Source organism: Vigna umbellata, chromosome 3 (genome assembly GCF_029865625.1).
Source record: "Vigna umbellata cultivar VRB3 chromosome 3, Vumbellata_1.0, whole genome shotgun sequence".
Taxonomy (NCBI): domain Eukaryota; kingdom Viridiplantae; phylum Streptophyta; class Magnoliopsida; order Fabales; family Fabaceae; genus Vigna; species Vigna umbellata.
In genome coordinates, this window is record NC_142167.1 from 1,546,594 (window position 1) to 1,566,909 (window position 20,316).

Genomic DNA, 20,316 nt, shown 5'->3' on the forward strand with positions numbered 1-20,316 from the left:
ACAGTCGTTAGAGGAAAATGAGGTTTGCACTTGATTTTATATTATAAATTGATCTTATTTTTATAAATTAATTTTATTTTTAGTCGATACGAAATTTTCAATAACCATATTAATGTATATTTGATGTGTTGATTGAAGTCTTTTTTGTTACGGCTTTATTAGTCTTTCTTTTTTGTTACGGTTTTATTTTTAAAAGGTTGGTTTTATTAGTCTTTCTTTTTAGTTACACTTTCATTTTTAAAAGGTTGTCTTGAACGTTGAAGGAGGAATGGGAGAATGTTAGTCTTTTACTAACTTTTCTTTTTCCCAAACAAAGTAGCTTCTGATAATTTAAATTTCCTTTAATTTTGAGTTCTAAAATTAAGAACAAAGTTACTATATGAATCAACATAAAATATCAGCACATAATCTCTATGTTTTGAGTCAAACAATCCATTCAGGTTATAAATAAAATCAAACTAAAAATAACTATCTTCTTTTACAATATATGTTCAAACAATTAAAATAGAAGAAAATTGAAAATTACCAAAGATAAAATTTCAAAGAAACTTCATTACTCTGAAAGTAAACTCTCTAGAATTGATCTAATTATCATAAACTCCAAAAGGTGTTTTATGTACATTGGAGGATGTGGATATGTACAACCACTCAAAAAACCACACTTTGACATAGACTTTCAATATGCAAGAGGAAAATTCAAATCATAGATCTTTAGATCAAAGATTAATATTGGATTCAGTTTGTAATAATTGTATCATACTTCCATGATAGTGTTACACTTGTCATGTCTAATATTTTTCTTGAACTTTTGCTTGCTTTGACTAAGATTTAATTGAACTTGAAATAAGTTTGGATTCTTCATAATTCATTGTCTTCCAATATTCACACTTTTATTGAACTTTATATACTATACTTAAAATACAAAAAATATTATTTATACCAAACAACGAAAGTAAATTCTAATACAAAACAAACATTTATTTTTTAAAAATTAATCAAGATCATTTTCTTCCTTACACTCATTATTATTTTCTATGTCAAATAATCTTCCAATCCAACAATTCCAAAAACACATTTTAACGAGTCTTTACCAATATGTCTATCTTCCTTTAATGCATTTAGGTCTAAGATAAAAAATATATTTAAATTTGGAGATAAACACGTCTTTATAACTTAAATTTGTATGTTAAATTAAAATTTGTTTCCTTATCTTTAAATTTTTAAAATAAATAAATATAATTTTCATAACATAATTATTTTAATTATTTTTTTATATATTAAACAAATTTTATAATAATGTTTGAATTGTATACATTATTTTGATACTTTTCCATTCAAACGTTGGTATAAAATATATTGTACAAATTCAAAAAACTAATATTATAATATAAAAAATAATATACCATCAAAATGTATAAAAGTTTTGTATAAAAATGAATTCTAATGGAATAAATTTAGAGACGTTCATAAATTTATAATTTAAAAGTTGAATTAAATTAGAAGGTAATTATTTTCACTGAATACTTCACAGTACCGAAATATTAATTAATAATTATTGATTAAAGAGTGAAATATGTATTTAGTAATTAGAAGAAGCAGAAGAAGCAGCAGCAGCAGAACACAGCCATGGCTGCAGCTCCCGAAAACGTCCCTTCCTTCGTCGCCGCTCAGCTCAGTCACCTCCTCGCCCACTTCCGTCTCACCCTCAAGGCACTCTCTTTTTCCTTCTCTCTCTCTCTCTCTCTCTCTCTCTCTCTCTTTCTCTTTCCATTTTCTCTCACATTTTCCTTTCTTTCCTTTTTTTCTCAGGTTGATCAAATGTGGTCCGCCGACAAATACAACTCCGGCCCCTTCGATCGCTTCTCCCTCCTCATCCCTTACTGTTTGGACTTCATCAGATGTATTTCTTCCTTCAATCTTTTTCAATTTTCTTTCAATTCGGAATGGAACCAAACCTTTGCCTAGGGTTTTTTTTTCTTTCAGGGGATGTTATATTCGACGCCGAGTCTCCCAATGCTGCTCCCGATGTTATTTTTGGCCCCGAGGACGATAACTTTCACCCCTTTCACATGCTCCCTTCCCCCGAATCAAATAGCAACTGTTTGTCAGATTGGAACTACAAAGACCCCTCGTGTCTCTTAACCCTCATTCAGTTCTTGAGGTCTTTCTTCTTCTTCTTCTTCTTCTTTTTTATCGTGCTTTTTGTGATGCTAATTGTGGTTCTGTTGTGACAATATCTTTCGCTCATTTAACAGGGATCAGTATGTGCTGTACCAGAGGAAGCGCGTTGAAGAGGTTGATGATGAACGCTTGAAATTTGAAATCAGCACTATCTTGTCCAGGGAGGTAATTTTGTTTTGTTTTGTTTAGTTTTGAACTTTAATTTCTTCCTTCGCTAATTTTCAGAAATTTGAGTTTCCCTGGTGGAAATTTCATTCGTTTCATGTTTAGAACCTATTTTTAGGTTAAATCTTGCTTCACCCCTGCCCCAAAAGCTGGACCGGTTATCTATAAAAGAATAAGGGATTATATATCTTTTGATAGGTAAAGTTGATCTTTTACTTGATTGCAATTGTTTTTCTACAGGGAATAGAAATGTATACGGGCTCTAATGCTGAGAAGGTATTCCTTTAGAAAAAAACTGTGCTGATATTTCTATGATCTATCGATGACCAAGTTAACTTAGCATTTGGCCATTGTTTACTTCTGTGACTTTACATTTTAGTATAGTTAGAGGAGGTTAAATTTGCTGTGCCCTTACTGGACATGAACATAAACAATATGGTGTCTTGCTGTCCCTGGAGATATTCCCAGAAGATATACTTACAGGTTGCTTTTGTTTCTCATTTTAAATATTCTTTTGAAATTTTCACTTGCTTTCAAACAAGCAACTTATGATATATTAAACCTAGGTTGTATATCCTGTTGGAAGAAAATATACGTCAGTACCTTCGGCTCCTCGTCTGAAGTTGGTATCTTCTCCTGAGCTGAAAGCCGTTTTTTCCATTGATGATGTCAAGCTACCTTCTTGGGTGGATGGCATGTAAGCATTTCAATTTTTTATTATTGTATGTGTCCCGTACCAATGCATATACAAGATTGGGATATTTTTTTTATAATATTATTGCTTTTAATTGTTCTATTTTGCAAAGGTGTTTGGCAGAATATCTTCCAAATCTGGAAGAATATCTCGGGAAACAGGTTAGCTGACATTATCTCTACTGTGTCTGTTTTTTATTGTAAGTGCTTAATGAACATCCCCATTTATGTTAAAACTGATATAAGTATTTAAATATGTTTTGAACTTAGGTCTTAGAGGCTGTTTCACTAATTGAAGTTAGAAGGCAGTTCATTGAAGCCTTAGCCAGTCCGTTTGGAAGGCCAATTGAAGCTGATCCTGTATCTTCCCTCGACACTCTCTCAAATTGCTAGGGCTACTTTGTTTTTATATTTATTGCTGACTTCCGATTTCTCTGTTTCTAGGTTTTTTGCAGGAAGGCAACTTTTCTTTGTGCATCTGGTGTTTTCACATTCCTGGTAATTTATGACACTCATTACACGTATTCATTTGACAGAAGCTTTTGAAAAATCAAAAAAGATTTTCCACATGAAGTTTATTGCATAACTCATGTGATGACTTCTGTCAGTTAAAGACATCTGTAACATGTGACTAGGTTAGGGCAGAAATTCATTGTCAGTATCTTAATTTGATGGAAGTCTCATGGCTGACCAAAAGAGAAAGTTCATTAAAATGTGTACACATTCCTTGAGTTTTAGATTAAGTAAACTTGATGCCCCTGTTTTAGAATTACCCATTTACCTATTTTTTTTCACTGCTATGACAATCTTGGTACATCTTTTACCTAGGAAACTGGAAAAAATCCTGCTAGTCGTTGATTTATGATCATCCATTAGCAAGATGATATTACCTCTTATTTCCAAAATGTTAAGAACTACCGGCTCAACACGAGATCTTGCAACAACATTTTATTTCATACTTTTCCAAAATACTAAGTTTCCTGTAATCAACACAGTATCCAGAGGTGGACTGCCTATTGTCGGGTAAGCCTGCCTAGTTAGTATCTGAGTATATTTTTGTGCATCTCCTCTATCTTCATAAATTAGACCTTTGCCATGGCCTTTGGTATGGACAGTTCAAAAAATAAATCATTACACTAAATGCAAAGGCAATATTTGGACGAGTAAGTAACTGTTAAGTAGTTTGGCTTTCGAACCAACCCCTTGTATCTCCAAGGATTCATTAATGACTCTCCTCGATGGTGTAGTAGTTTGACTTTAGGATCCATGAATCTCCTACCCATCCTAGGATTGAGGGACTTCGATACATTGGAGCTTACTGTGATGACAATATTGTCAACATACATTGAGTTAAATGCCTCCCTGAGATTAATGGTGATACGAGGCAGACTGGTTGTTATTATTGCAAACCATCCCAAATTGATACACAACAGTGTGAAAATGACTAAACTAGAGCTGTGGTATCTGTTAAAATCAATGAAGGTACCCATAAAGCCGACATGTGATGGAAACCCTTGATGGGGTTTTCTCTTGATTGTTGACCAATATATCAATCTACAAAATTCTATCTTATAAACAAGAATGCTTCTCTTGAAAGCTACAAAATCTTGAACTATGAATCTAATCCAATGCGCCATTCATCTTTGAGATAAGCAAGGGAAGAAGGATTGCTGCTTGAAATATTACACACTCAAGAAAAGAACACTTCGAGAAGTCTATGCACCACTCTCGACTAAGGGATAAACAATGGCAGGAGGACCATCACTTTGGATATTACCCACCCAAGATAAAAACACTTCAAGAAAGCCATGGGGGATTGCCACTTGAGATATTAGGCGCTCAAGATAAGAACACTCTAAGAATGAAGTGAAAAATCACACTTCTCAAAACTTTTTAATTCTCATTCAAATTCAAGTGGGTGGAGTACATAGTAGGGATCCCTTTAAAGAACAATGGAAAGAAGTATTGGAAAAAAAAAAGAAAAAAAAAAACAATGCAATTGGTTGGCCTAATCATTTGTAAATGAAGGGGAAGTTACAGCCTCCTCGTTAATGAAGTGATTGGGTTTAGGAACTTGCATAATTTCTTCATTACTGAGGTGGTTATGTGTTATGTGGGTTCGTGTACCTTTCCACTTCATTCTACCTTCCAAGAATTTTCTAAAAACTTCTAGAACATTATAGAAACTTCTAAAATATTGGCCATCACATTTTCTAAAATTTACAAGTTGTGTTATGATTCTTGCTTCCTTCAAAAGTCTTATTTGTTCTTTCTATTTCTGTCATTTTTTTTCATGCTCACATCACATACCATAATAAACGACTTCCCCTTAGCAATAAAACCAACTGGTAGTTCTTCTTCATCAAGATCTTCATGCTAGAAACAATTTTTCATATCAAGCTAAAATAGGGGTCAGCGGTGAAATGGGGTCATGGGGAAAAGGAATCTTACTGAAGCCAAAACCACTGGAGAAACTGTCAGTTTAGTCTTGTATCACTTACTTCGGTGTGTGCTGCCATTATAACGTTGAATACTTGAAGTCTTCGGTAGTTTTTTGTTCTGAGGCTGATGGTGACATCTTGTATGATTTTTCTTTATTTTTTTATTTTTTACATTTATAATTGATACTTGACCAAAATTCTGATGCTTTTGTTTGCCCAGGTACATTTCATGATTCCAACTCAATTTCCAAAGCAACAGCCGGCTGTTATGCTTCAAAGTTCACAGGTTTTATTTGTTTCCACTTTCCTACAAGTTTTTTCTTGAGAATTTAAGATTGAATGACAGCTAAACAAACTGCTTGTACTTATACATCCATTTTGAGTTGCTGCAAAATGTCAAATTTTGTTTTGGTGTCGTGACAATGAGTATTGAACCTAGTCTTCATGCATCCTACCCAAACCCCCCACCAGGAGACCAATCCTAGTGCTTTTTCAAAATGTCAAATAACACTGAATTCTTTCAGCTGCTGATCTAATTGTATGGTATAGTTTCTTATACACCCATATACCTTTTGTTGGAGACATAAAGGACAAGTTCTATAATCTGTTTCGAAAGTACGGATAATGTGCTGGAAACTAACATGCTCGTTTTCTGTAAAGAAAAAGTATAGTATTGTACTTTAAATGGTTAACATGGAAATGTTCTTTGAATTTAATTGTATTTTATTCATCTCCTCCCAAATTATCTTGTTAGGAGGATCTTCAAATCAGGATAGTAGAACAAATTTGTATATTTCTGACGTAATCATGTGATGTACAATACAAGTGATTTCATTATTTGCGTTATTGCAGCATTTTAATTCACAAATGGCACCTTTGAAGTCACGGCTTATCTCTGATTATCCATGGAGTCCGAGATGGGAACCATTACAGATGGCTGAGCGTATTTGGTGAGTGCTTTGTATTATTTGCTTTGACTTTTTTCATTAGGTTAACACTTTTTTTCCTGTTCCCACATTTATGAACTAATACGAATCGTTTCTATAGTGAGTTTCTGGCAGATGAGGCCTTGAACTTCAAGAGGCAATGCAGTGAGGGTCAGGTTCAGTAGTAACATAACCAATCTCTAAACATGTTCGTTCAAAAATGTCATTTTGCGATCTTCTTGATCATTGCAACTTCTTGGGATCCACTTTAAATGAAATTGCATTTGGAATTTTTCTTGTATTTAGCTCTCTGTATTGTTAATATCGACATGGAAAAGAAAAAGGGTATATAGTTAGTTTTTTTCCGATGATTTTATTAATGATTGTATATGTCTTAATTTTGTAAGAACTCTTAAAAAGATAGTGTTTTTTTTTTGCACTACGTAGGTTTTATTTTTTCATTCAAGACTTAGTTTTTAAATAACAAGCACTTTACTCTTTTTTAAAATATATCAGTGGTGTTTTGTGGCTTTTTTCATTAAAAAAGTTAAGTGGTTAGATTGTAATAAAAATATAAATACGAGCATCTTCAATTCTTTTCTAACAAAATCTTAGATTTTTTGTAAGCTACCTCTGCTTTCAACATTAGATCGATAGTAAATACAAAACAAATTATTATTTAACATCAAATCATTGTTATGATTTATTTATTTATAATATTATAGTATTCAATTAATAAATCTACAACATAAGAAGGTTCAAGTTTAGATTTAGAATTTTCATCTTTTTAATATAATTTAAAATTTATAAGTAAGTTGGTAAAAATCTGGAATGAATCTTGGATTTTAGTCAGTTTTGATAATACTAATTTTTAGGGAGAAGTAATTATTTTGTAAAAAAAGTCGCATTCCATTTATTTAGATGTTTGTTTAAACTTCAAAAAAAAAAAAGTTAAAAATAACCTACTTTGGAGTAGCGTATTATTTTTAAAAAACAAGGATGTGATTGATTAAAAAAACGTTTTTTATAATTGTAACCAATCTTCAATAGTTTTTATCTTCATTAGAATTACTTAATTTTTATCATTTTTTTTTCAAAACTATTTAGCTTATAAGTTTAAAGAAGTTGGCTTATTGGAGATTTATCAAAAGTGAGTTAAGCCTCTTTACCATAACTACATAACTGGAGATTCTAACAACTCTAAAGTAGATTTTAATCTCAATTGGTTGATTTTTAACCAACAAATATTCATGTATTTTCTCTTTTTTAAAGTACGATGTCCCTTTGAATATATAGATGTAACCTGTAATGAGTATGATTTACTTTTAAATTTCAATTATTAATAGAACATGTATTAATATTATATGTAGTAAATTTCTTTATTGACATTTATAACTATTTACTTTTGTTTATTTTAGAAAATTCATGTTTGATATGAAAATAAAATTAGTCGTTTAAATGCCGTCTAACAAAAATGGGAGTGTGTAGAATCCTAATTTTTAATAAATAAAATAATTGTTAATCTTTTTAATCAATGTCTAAAGCACTTATCATTTACTATTAACAACTTAAATGACTAACATGTAATTGTTTCAATTTCATCAATTTCTTCAAGTTTTAGTTTTGGATAAGTAATTGCACTAAATTTATTTAGAAAATAGGATTATATATAGTAAACATGTGACGTCCCAATTATATAGAAAAACATATATAATAAAGATGTCATCATGCATAATATAGGAAAGCAGTCAAGAGTAATTAAGGATTACAGTCATCCTCAAAGTAACTTCAGAAATTAAACTTCAACTCCAAAGAGATTTAAACTGTAAACTTAAAGGGAATCAGTATTTCAAAATACAGACAATAATCGATAACATCCTAAGGAGACTAGGCAGCATCATTGTCCTCAACTTCCAAGATCGTCTCCAAAAGAACCTTCTCGCCATCTGCTCCCACCCAAGTGGATGATCATCGCAAAAGAAACATACATAAGCAATACAAACAAGTAAGGGTGAACTAGATATAAAAAGCATGTTATTCAACCTCACACGACATGTAAAAGTCACTCAAACATGGTAAAATGACATCACAAGACTTGTTACTTTATAAACCGACTCGTCCGGACTAGAATGATTGCCGAGCTATGGCGAGTTATGCACTCGTGGTAGCCTTTACTGCTTTGCAAAACCATTGCCAATGGGTTCCACCCTACCACACTCACGAGGTTAGCCCGTTCCGCGCCCTGGAGCATACTGGAAGCCTCCAAGACTAGGACCTCCTGCTACTACTCACCACATGATTCAATCCTCTCTACTTGAGAATGATTGATTATTGTAGTTTCAGAAAAACCCCCAAGACTGAGCTGTCATGCAATCATTCTACACATACTTGAATCTCAACAAGAGAATTCACTGTGGATCACAACATGAGGCACCACCATGTAACCCCCTATGAGGTCCATGGAATTACGTCCATCAAACATACCTTGAGAATCACATACTTTCACTTTTACATTGCATACAAACATAGATATAATACTAATTATACTTCAAAAGACCCCAAACAACTTAATAAGTCATCAAAAATCACATGAAACCATTCCATGTACATTAACAGACAATAACAGTCTAAGAAGACCCACTAAACAACACAAAACCCCTTAAACTCATACTTAGACCAGGAAAATAACTTTGAAACTATCACCAACAGTTCCGGAAAGGCCCAAAACCCCTAAAACGACCTAAAGAACGTCCAAAAATGATATCCGGAACCCCGAAAACTGTCCTAGATGATTTTTCGACGACAATAATCGATTATCACATGTGATAATCGATTATTTGCTAGAGCTTTGAAGAGGATACAACTCTCTGACTAAAATAATCGATTATCAAGTGAGATAATCGATTATTCTTATCAGTTTTTGACAGCAACGTGATTTTTCTGGTTTTGGTGCATCTTAGACATATCCAAATGAACAAATTAAAATCTGTAACACTAATATTGATATGAAACATGTTTATAGATGAAAGTAAAGTATTGCATTGGTCATTTGGATAGGAATTAGATGTACTAAACCAACTCAATTTCTACTCCAAAACATCTAACTCAATAACTAGAGGACCCCAAACCCAATTCTAACACTTTGTACCTATTCTGACCAATTTGGTGACTCAAACAAGTCACAATCCACTTGCTAAGACTGCCCCGATAGCCCAATTATACCCAGAACCCCTAACTCTCAAATTCACTACCTCACTTCCTCCAAAAGGACCTAAAACACTATCGAATCACCAAGTTTTCTACCTAGCTAAAGTTACAACAGATTTCACACTCAATTTAAACCATCCTATATACTTCAAATCCAAAGTACCGTACAACAGTCCAAAATTCAACGTGCATTCATTTACAAAGCAGATTCAAGAAATAATTCAAAGAAAAATAATTAGCTCCCCTTACTTGGGTTTCTCCAAGCACAACTACTGAAACTGCCCTAGCAGTACCCTTGGTAGCACAAGAACTCAACCTGCCCCGATCGGAAAGAAGAGGACGTTCGGTAGAAATGAAACCCTCTATTCCGCGGACGCTTGGGTAGCACCAAAATCGAATTCCTATGGTTCAAGGAGCTGAGAATCTAGAAAGAAGTCAGGGAAAATCTTTAGGGTAAGGGTTTTAGAGAGAGAAAGGGAAAGAGCTCAATAAAGTGAAAAATAACTCTGAGAAGCCCTTCCTAAGGTTAAGCTGGCCTTAGGCTGATGGGCTTGGCTGTCCCACATAAGATCCAATGACCCCTTATTCATTTCCAGGCCCTTACAAAACAAAGTGATGAAAAAAATATCATTATGAAGAAAATCAATTTCTTTATCTCCATGAATTAGTCTACTAATAAAAAAAATATGATGAAAATTATGATTGTTGTTTAATGACAACTAGAAAATAATATCCTCTGAAAAATTTTACAAACGTAAACAACTCTTTTATATTCTTTGGTCCCAATTACATTCATACTCTTCAAAACAAGAATTTAACGCATACATTACCAACACTATATTAAAAGAGTATAAAAACACTATATTAAAAGAGTATAAAAAAACAAGTCAAAATACAAGTTTAAAATATTGACTTTAAACAAATAGAATCATGAACTTATAATTTATTATATAATCACTATCACTCGTCCCATTACTTATATTAAGTGACGTGAAATGAAATATTTTCATCAATTTAACACATATTTATAATCTATACAAATAGATTTCCGCAATACCATTTTTCTTTATGGGGTAAGCTTTTTATTTATTTTTCTACACTTTCTATTTTAAGTTTTGACTCATTTTGGAAAAATACTATGATTTTAATAAATTTAACTAACAATAAAAAAACCAATTGAAAAATATAGGAAAATTACTTCTATTTCCTCTTAAATTACGACTCTTAAATAGCGACATGTAAACCGTTTTCTAGTTTTAAAATAGTCTTCTCCCTAAAGTCTGAATAAAATAAGCAATAACATCTTACTCACGTCACTTACATTGTAAACCTCTCTTTTAACATTTTTTTTAACGACATTCATAATTATTTTAGTTTCAAAATTGACATTTACATTTCTTATGTGACTAATAAAATAACACTTATATTTCTTATTTCATTTATATTTATACATATATCTTTTATAACATATTTATACTTATACTTTATACATAATAACTCAATAAATTTAATTATATACTTTATAAATATTTTTTTAAAATACAATTTTAAAATTTTTATATGATAATTTATAATCAAGTGAGAATATAATTTTTTCAGATATTCTAAAATTATTTATAATTTTTATCTAATTTGTATACAACTTTTAAATAAAATGAGAATAAATAGTTTTTTATTAATAATATGAGTAAACTATATTTTTTTTATATAAAAAAACATAACAGAAGTATATATCTTTCAAAAAAGAATAGGAGTGTAATAATTATTTCATTAAAAACCTAAAAGATTGAGTGTCTACTTTGCAATCTAAAATTAGAGGAGGTCTTAAATTAACATAATTCATATTAACAAATGTGTATTATGTTGGAGTGAAAGTGGAAATCAGAGTTATGTAATAAATAGAAATAAACATGATGAACATAGAAAAAAAAAAAACTCAAAAACCCATTTCTTCATCCATAACATTGTTGACAACAATGTATTCCCAAAATAGCTAACAACCTTAGAGTTAGTTATTGAGTTGCCATTGTTTCAATCTCCAGCTGTTGTCTACTTGGCACTCCAACCTTATAAAACTCTCTCTAAAATAAATATTAATGTTCTAAGGAGAAACAAGGTTACCAATAGCATACTATCACGTATCGTATCACGTAAACATCGTAAAAAGTTGGTAAAAAAAAGTTGTTAAAAATGCATTTTCTTTATATTATAATACTCTTTGATGTGAAATTTATTTTGAGTATAAATATTAAACAAAAGTTAATGTATTTAAACTCTTGAGAAAAGGAAAAACATTCAATAATTATACTGCACAATAAATAGAAGAACCATTAGAAATGTTAATAATAAATTATTAGTAAAATTTACTAACTAAGAATCGAAACTCAGTTATTAATAATGAAAGAGTTATTAAATTTTATCAATATTTCTTAATATAATATATACAATAATTGCTATTTCTTTGGAGCATTGTGTAATTATTTTTGTCATGTTATATCATATTCTTGATTAATGTAGAGAAGAAATATTGGGTTGGTGAAGAGTAAATGATTGAGTGTGTATGATGCAGATCCGTTAGGTTTGAAGCTTCAATTTTTCTCTCTCTCAGACACAAACAGAGAGATAGAGAGAGAGACACACACAAACATATGTGTATGAAGGTGTCGGTGTCGGCATAATAGTCAAGTTCGTAGTTACATTGTCCCTTTCGTCATGCCTAAGCCATTTGAACATTTTTATATATATTTACAGCTATGCACATGCAGTGCAAATAGAAAAAAGAAAGCTTAAAACTTTGAGAATAGACTGAGAAAGAGAGAGAAGCATTTTTCAATTGTTGCTCTCTCTTTCTCTCTCTGTCGGTCAATTTTCGATCTGGGTCTCTTTTATTCAGTTCGGAATCTCGTGGAGTGTTGTCTCATACCTTCATGGGAGTTGCTCAATTGGGGTGCTCCTGATTCTGTATCTTCCTCTCACTTTGTGAGTTTTCAAGTGGGGGTTTTGTGATCTAAATTCTGGCTTCATTGCTCTGGAATTTCATCTGGGGTTGTCACAAACTGAGTGATCCATCTACTTTGGAGACAAAGATTGCTCTTTTGAGGTGAGTCTCTGATGCAATTTTCGAAAATGATGGTTTGTTTTTTTAAAGTAGATTTGGCGGCATAGGGAAATGACATTTCTGTTGTTGCCTTTGGTTAGTTGAAGTGTATTGTTGCCTCAGTCACACATAAGTTTGACCCTCGTATCATTTCACTTCATCTGTTTTTTATCTCGGCAAATTATTGGAGTCTTAGAGATCTAAACATTTTTCCATGTTGCAAACTGTTGATGGTGCTTGTTGAACCGAGTGGTCTGATTCATGGTAGTGTGCATAGGTCAGATACAGATCCGAGCTTCAATTTCTATACCAAGTGAAGGGAGCTGCTTCTGAAGTGGAACTGGGAGTGGAATGGAAGAGAACTGTCTTTCAACTGATCTTCTGAGCAATTAGAAGTTGCACGAGGCTTTTTAAGTAATGTGTGTATCTTGTTGAGCTTGAACTGTTTTTTGATCCGTTATTATCATCTGGATAGAGCTTAGTACGAGAGTATGATGGAGTCAGAAGGAGAAGCTGGGGTGAGTTAAATGTTATGTGAATTTTCTGTCTGATTATTTCTTAAATTGGTGTGAGAAGCTGTTGTTTGGGGTGCCATTATTATTGATTGATGATGTTCAATGATGCATTTTGGTACCATTTCCAATGAGCAGGCAAAGCCAATGAATGCATTGGGTGGTCAAGTCTGCCAGATCTGTGGTGATAATATTGGGAACAATGTAGATGGCAATCCGTTCATTGCTTGCGATGTTTGTGCTTTCCCCGTCTGCAGGCCTTGCTATGAGTATGAAAGAAAGGATGGAAATCAGTCTTGCCCTCAGTGCAAGACCAGGTACAAGAGGCACAAAGGTAAGGAGGATAAAATCGTTGTTTGCCAATATATTTTAAGTATATAGTGCAAGATTTGTAAGAAAAAGTAAGACATATGCTTGAGGAAGTTTATATGATGCTATAAGTAGCTTTTTATTTTAGAGAAAATATAGTCTTTTGTTTGAAGAGAATTGTCTCAATGAACTATATTACTCAAGCTTCTATAGCCATGACAAGCTTTAGACTACTGAAGCCACTAAACAAAGCCTGTAAAATCAAGCAAGTCCTTCACTCTTGGAGTATACAAAGGATAGTATAGGTAGTTGCAGAATACAGTGATGTGCCCCTACAATTCATATAAACAGTTCATAGAAGAATTCAGCTGTACTTGATGACCCATTTCAATTGCTTAATCTCAAATTAGGAGAAGACACCAGCCACTTAAGTTATTGGCTTGATTATGTGACTGTAATTTCTTAAGTTAATCTTAGTGATTAACATATTGAAGGTTTGCTGATATGCATAGTGCAAACTGCAATACAAAATCATAAAATAATCAGATTTATGCTAAAAAAATTTGCTTTCCTTACCAGTGCCACCAAAACACAACATTGTTTTGTTTCCACCTGTTGGATTGTTTACCTCCAAGATGAAATTATTCTTCCACGCAATGTAATATTTCATGATATAAAGTTTTCTGTTTTGATCTGCCATGCCCAGTCCATATATGAAGGACCTCTACCTTTCCAAACTTAGTAATTACCATGCTTACTTAAATGATTCTAGGTAGTCCTGCTATTCTTGGAGACCGGGAAGAGGATGGGGGTGCTGATGATGGTGCAAGTGACTTCAATTACAATTCAGAAAATCAGAACCAGAAACAGAAGATTGCAGAGCGCATGTTGGGCTGGCAAATGGCATATGGTAGAGCGGAGGAGGTTGGTGCTCCAAATTATGATAAGGAAGTTTCGCACAATCATATTCCTATGCTCTCCGGTGGTCAGGAGGTAGTTCAACTAGGTTCCTCTGTGATATTTTTCTCCACTCCCACACCCAACCTTTAAAAATGTCCACTTTATCCATCATTACTCTTTTAGAAAGTGTCTCTGAATGGAGTTTGAAATTCAATTTTCTTTGGTATGTCTTCTTCCATTTCAGGTTTCTGGAGAATTATCTGCAGCCTCACCTGAGAGGCTATCGATGGCATCTCCTGGTGGCCGTGGGAAGCGTGTCCATAATCTTCAATATTCGTCTGACATTAATCAATCACGTATTTGCTTGCACCTTCCTCCTTGAGCTATTCATAATATCAAATAGTGTCATTGTTATATATATATTTCGTTTTTGCTTAGCTTTCTGATCTCATGCGTTTGGTTATTATATTAATACAGCAAATATTAGAGTTGGGGATCCTGGATTGGGCAATGTGGCATGGAAAGAAAGAGTTGATGGCTGGAAAATGAAGCAAGATAAGAATGCTGCTCCAATGAGCACGGGCCAAGCTACATCTGAAAGAGGAGCTGGAGATATTGATGCTAGTACTGATGTGCTTGTGGATGATTCCTTGTTGTAAGTACTTATTTAATTACGAGAATATATGCTGCTTCATTTCTGTTGTGTTTAACTTTCCTCTTAGCTCTTCTGTTGGTATAAAGGAGCTTTTTTGAATGTCATGAGTGATTTATTCCATAATCACTGTTATTCTGCTTTTTGGCAGTTAAAGATTGATACTTTGAGAATTGTACTCCCTGTTGTAATATTTTTTATGATAGTGTTAAATAACCGAATTCATCCATAATGCTTGTCCCTTGTCTTCAAATTCTGTGTGAGAAAGGCTAAATAATTTGATTTTTTCATGCAGGAATGATGAGGCTCGACAACCTCTCTCCAGGAAGGTTTCTATTCCATCATCTAGGATCAATCCATACCGAATGGTCATTGCTCTGCGGCTGGTTATCCTATGCATTTTTCTGCATTATCGAATAACAAATCCTGTGCCCAATGCATATGCTTTGTGGTTGATATCAGTTATATGTGAGATTTGGTTCGCCATGTCTTGGATATTGGATCAATTCCCCAAATGGCTCCCTGTGAACCGTGAAACATATCTTGACAGACTTGCACTAAGGTAGGGCCTCACTAGATGATCAAAATTTTCTCCTTTTTTAATCTTTCATTTTTTTTCCTTTTCATTATGATATTCTCTTAATACAAGCACCATGTGAGTTGCAGATATGATCGAGAAGGGGAACCATCACAGCTAGCAGCTGTTGACATTTTTGTCAGTACTGTCGATCCATTAAAAGAGCCTCCACTTGTGACTGCTAACACTGTATTATCTATTCTTGCTGTTGACTACCCAGTGGATAAGGTTTCCTGTTATGTCTCTGATGATGGTGCTGCTATGTTGACATTTGAAGCACTGGCTGAGACATCAGAATTTGCAAGGAAATGGGTTCCTTTCTGCAAGAAATATAACATTGAACCCAGGGCACCTGAGTGGTATTTTGCACTGAAGATTGACTATTTGAAAGATAAGGTTCAACCATCATTTGTCAAAGATCGAAGAGCAATGAAGGTGAGAGATTGACCTACAAATGGACTATCCTGCAGTCTGGTTATGCATGTAATCCTCATATTTCTTACGGGCGGTTTTTAAGATCAATTCCTTTTTCTGTTTCACAGAGGGAATATGAAGAATTTAAAATCCGTGTCAATGGACTTGTTGCAAAGGCACAAAAGGTTCCTGAAGAAGGATGGGTGATGCAAGATGGTACACCATGGCCAGGAAACAACACCAGAGACCATCCAGGAATGATTCAGGTAGTTTGCTTGTTTATTTAACTTTTTTGGTTGGTCGGATTCTTATGGTCAAGAGTCCTTACAACAAGCTTTCATCTTTCATTCATTACTTTGGAATTATCTCAAAAGTTTCATCTTCATAGATAGAGTAAATGTTAGTGGGATGAAATTAACATATCTAATGTTCCTATTTTCTCTTTTGAATTTCTGTTTGAAAATGATTTCCTCTTGTAAATGAAATGACCTTATGAATAACATTTGGCACATCCTATTCCATGTCTGTCAGATTTTGTCAGCAACTGAGGGGTATTATAAAAAGCATGTCATTCACTAAGTTCTCATTCTCTACCTGCAGGTTTTCTTGGGCCAAAGTGGAGGGCTTGACACCGAGGGTAATGAACTTCCACGTTTGGTCTATGTTTCTCGTGAAAAACGTCCAGGGTTCCAACATCACAAGAAGGCTGGTGCCATGAATGCACTTGTGAGTAACTAGAAAATTTGGAAATTAGTTATCTTCACCTATGTCTTTGTCTAAGCACAGGTGGTTCATATAACTATTTCAGGTTCGAGTGTCTGCAGTCCTTACTAATGGACCTTTCTTATTGAATCTTGATTGTGATCATTACATAAACAATAGTAAAGCGTTGAGGGAAGCTATGTGCTTTATGATGGATCCGAACCTTGGGAAAAATGTTTGCTATGTCCAGTTTCCACAGAGGTTTGATGGTATTGATAAGAACGATCGATATGCCAACCGTAATACTGTTTTCTTTGACGTAAGTATCTTGCACCATGCTTATCTGAGGTTTAGATCAAAGATTTAACATAATAAAGTCCATCTTTTTTTTGCAAGGATGATCTTTTGTTACGTCACGTATATTGGCATTAACTTCTTTGTGATACTCATCTTCACAACTTGTCTCTTTCTGAACAGATAAATTTGAGAGGTTTGGATGGCATTCAAGGCCCTGTTTATGTGGGTACTGGGTGTGTGTTCAATAGAACAGCATTATATGGTTATGAGCCCCCTATTAAACCTAAGCATAAAAAGGCCGGGGTGCTTTCTTCACTCTGCGGTGGTAACCGGAAAAAGAGCTCAAAATCTAGCAAGAAAGGATCAGACAAGAAAAAGTCTGGCAAGACTGCTGACCCAACTGTGCCTATTTTCAGTCTTGACGATATAGAAGAAGGGGTGGAAGGTATGCCTGATCTTTTTAATTTTATTAATTTTGGCCTGTGTGCTTTCATTGGTAGGAATGCCTCGTAAACTATATTTTGCCACATATTGATGTATGAAGATTTGTATATCTATCTCTATTCCATTTCTAAAGTAAAGTGTGTGTTAGCTAGCTATCAAGATTCTGTGAGAACTTCAACTAAACTTAATAACCAATTTCTTATACAACCTTTTTATTTAGGTGCTGGATTTGACGATGAGAAATCACTACTCATGTCACAAATGAGCCTTGAGAAAAGGTTTGGTCAGTCTGCTGTCTTTGTTGCCTCTACACTCATGGAAAATGGTGGTGTTCCTCAGTCTGCAACTCCAGAAACACTTCTTAAGGAGGCAATTCATGTTATCAGTTGTGGTTATGAAGACAAAACAGAATGGGGAAGTGAGGTATGAGTTACCTTATGTTTAAGGCCCTTTTATGTTTCTTATTCCCAAGTCTCATAACATTATTTTGTTGTTAGCAGATTAATGCATTCAGAGACAAAAGTATGAATCAGTATAGCACCGTGTTTTTAGTGATTTATACGAAAGTTAAACGCCGCTTTAAGCATCATTAGTGATTAGAATAAACAAGATGCAATGATATAATTTCCTCAAAGATAATCTCTGTTTTGTTTTCTGTTCCACAGATAGGATGGATCTATGGTTCTGTCACAGAAGATATTCTTACTGGATTCAAGATGCATGCCCGTGGTTGGAGGTCTATATACTGCATGCCCAAGCTCCCGGCGTTCAAAGGGTCTGCTCCTATCAATCTTTCTGACCGTCTGAACCAAGTGCTTCGTTGGGCTTTAGGTTCAGTCGAAATTCTTCTGAGTCGACATTGTCCCATCTGGTACGGTTACAGCGGAAGGCTAAAGTGGCTCGAGCGGTTCGCATATGTGAACACCACAATCTATCCAGTCACTTCCATTCCTCTTCTTATGTATTGTACCTTACCAGCTGTCTGTCTCCTGACTAACAAATTCATTATTCCACAGGTTTGTGATTTCTTCATTAAGAGTTCAGTATATACTATATAGCGTACTCCTTGTAGCCTTAATTTGGATGCTGTTCTCAATGATCAAATTTCCTCATTGCCTTATTTTGGTTATGACTTATGGGTAGGATATATTGCTAAAAGTAAGATAAACTTTACTTGGAGAATTTCAATTTTGGAATAGTAAGCTCAGTCTTCAATTTGGGATCCTCAAACAAATGAGATACGATCCATGTTCAAGATGATTCATACACATGTTTTCTTGGCTAAGAATTTCTTTTGGTTGATTCTTTGAAACTGTCACTCTACTACACTTTGTGAATTGTGGTATCTCTTATGCAAACATACACAACTTCTCAAAATGTAATCTTATGTAACACAACACCACCTTTTACTTTTGTTTTGCAGATTAGTAACATTGCAAGTATATGGTTTATCTCTCTCTTTCTTTCCATCTTCGCGACCGGTATTCTTGAGATGAGGTGGAGTGGTGTTGGAATCGACGAGTGGTGGAGAAACGAACAGTTTTGGGTTATCGGCGGTGTTTCGGCCCATCTTTTTGCCGTGTTCCAAGGTCTGCTGAAAGTGCTTGCTGGAATTGACACTAACTTCACTGTTACCTCAAAGGCATCAGATGAAGATGGAGACTTTGCAGAACTGTACATGTTCAAATGGACAACCCTTTTGATCCCTCCCACAACACTTCTGATCATAAACCTGGTTGGAGTTGTTGCAGGTATCTCGTATGCCATAAACAGTGGCTACCAATCATGGGGTCCCCTCTTTGGTAAGCTCTTCTTTGCATTTTGGGTGATCATCCATCTCTACCCTTTCCTCAAAGGTCTCATGGGACGCCAGAACAGAACACCAACCATTGTGGTGGTCTGGTCCATTCTTCTTGCATCCATTTTCTCTCTTTTGTGGGTCAGAATCGACCCGTTTACCACCAAAGTCACTGGTCCTGATGTTGAGCAGTGTGGAATCAACTGCTAGGGAAACAAAGGAATGACAGATTGAATAACATCTTTGTCAAACACCTGTATCAACCGACAACATAAGCTTGGTGGGAATGTTGTGTCTTCCAATTCTTTGGTTTACAGATTTTGATATTTGTTCTTTGCTTGTTTAAGTTATGTGCAGTTTAATGGTCCATACACAAGAAATCATGTTAAGTTATGTGCAGTTAATGTGGACCATACAGAAGAAATCAAAGTAGAATCAAATCATTCAAGGTTGTTTATTTTTTTGTAATACTTTCAGCCTATCTTCCATTCTTTTGGAGCTGTTCAACTTATTTATAAACAATTCATCAGAAGTCAATATCCTCGTATACACATCATTGCTTTCTGAATGACCTTTTCTTCTGATTTATTTCCATTGCAAAATAAGGAAACAAGAAGCACAAGTTATTTTTTTAGTAGGGCTTATGAAAAAATATGCTTAAACAAAATCTTAAGAATACAACTTATTTATTTAAAATGGTGTAGATGATAGTTTCTAACTAAAATGTTTTTCTTATCATTATATAAGTTATTTAATATTTCTTTATATAAATCAAACTCAATATAATGTATACTTGTGAGAATATGTTAAAATAGAAATAATTTGATCCTTCAGTTTCATAATCTTAAACAATTTTGATATAATAATTATGATAAAATGAAGTTATAATTTAGTGGTTGGATTAAATTAAATATTTACATTAAATTGTTAGTTTTAACATTTAATAAAATTTGATTTTTCCTAATAAAAGTAATCTTAATTTTTTTTTAAAATAAAATTTG

General features: G+C 33.8%; 2 protein-coding genes across 4 annotated transcripts; both read left to right on the forward strand.

The window, feature by feature from the left end:
* Positions 1 to 1,575: 1,575 nt before the first annotated feature.
* LOC124820035 (BRCA1-A complex subunit BRE-like protein) lies at positions 1,576 to 6,848 on the forward strand. The gene is made up of 13 exons (XM_047291658.2): positions 1,576 to 1,710; positions 1,810 to 1,900; positions 1,984 to 2,161; positions 2,256 to 2,346; positions 2,587 to 2,622; positions 2,731 to 2,829; positions 2,913 to 3,043; positions 3,153 to 3,201; positions 3,310 to 3,399; positions 3,484 to 3,537; positions 5,701 to 5,766; positions 6,333 to 6,430; positions 6,528 to 6,848. The coding sequence occupies exons 1-13, from the start codon at positions 1,627 to 1,629 to the stop codon at positions 6,589 to 6,591; spliced, it is 1,131 nt and encodes a 376-aa protein (XP_047147614.1). The 5' UTR covers positions 1,576 to 1,626; the 3' UTR covers positions 6,592 to 6,848.
* Positions 6,849 to 12,179: 5,331 nt separating this feature from the next.
* LOC124820034 (cellulose synthase A catalytic subunit 3 [UDP-forming]) lies at positions 12,180 to 19,883 on the forward strand. Of its 3 annotated transcripts, none has more exons than XM_047291654.2 (15): positions 12,180 to 12,713; positions 12,979 to 13,228; positions 13,361 to 13,556; positions 14,304 to 14,524; positions 14,676 to 14,787; positions 14,909 to 15,086; positions 15,379 to 15,645; positions 15,750 to 16,095; positions 16,203 to 16,340; positions 16,675 to 16,800; positions 16,883 to 17,095; positions 17,254 to 17,518; positions 17,738 to 17,940; positions 18,183 to 18,533; positions 18,941 to 19,883. In XM_047291654.2, exons 2-15 carry the CDS (start codon positions 13,202 to 13,204, stop codon positions 19,523 to 19,525), a joined length of 3,228 nt encoding a protein of 1,075 aa, XP_047147610.2. In that variant the 5' UTR covers positions 12,180 to 12,713; positions 12,979 to 13,201; the 3' UTR covers positions 19,526 to 19,883. The 3 variants fall into 3 exon arrangements, with proteins under 3 accessions (XP_047147610.2, XP_047147609.2, XP_047147611.2); XM_047291653.2 differs by having other exon boundaries at positions 12,988 to 13,228; XM_047291655.2 differs by having other exon boundaries at positions 12,993 to 13,228.
* Positions 19,884 to 20,316: the final 433 nt, after the last annotated feature.

What these genes read in the sequence shown, in the direction of transcription:
- LOC124820035 (XM_047291658.2), top strand. Translation starts at nt 1,627, where the DNA reads ATGGCTGCAGCTCCCGAAAACGTCCCTTCCTTCGTCGCCGCTCAGCTC. An exon ending in CGGGCTCTAATGCTGAGAAG is followed by an intron (nt 2,623 to 2,730) that starts GTATTCCTTTAG and finishes ATTTTAGTATAG; the next exon opens with TTAGAGGAGGTTAAATTTGC. An exon ending in CCTTCTTGGGTGGATGGCAT is followed by an intron (nt 3,044 to 3,152) that starts GTAAGCATTTCA and finishes TATTTTGCAAAG; the next exon opens with GTGTTTGGCAGAATATCTTC.
- LOC124820034 (XM_047291654.2), top strand. Translation starts at nt 13,202, where the DNA reads ATGATGGAGTCAGAAGGAGAAGCTGGG. An exon ending in TGCTCTCCGGTGGTCAGGAG is followed by an intron (nt 14,525 to 14,675) that starts GTAGTTCAACTA and finishes CTTCCATTTCAG; the next exon opens with GTTTCTGGAGAATTATCTGC. An exon ending in CTTGTGGATGATTCCTTGTT is followed by an intron (nt 15,087 to 15,378) that starts GTAAGTACTTAT and finishes TTTTTCATGCAG; the next exon opens with GAATGATGAGGCTCGACAAC.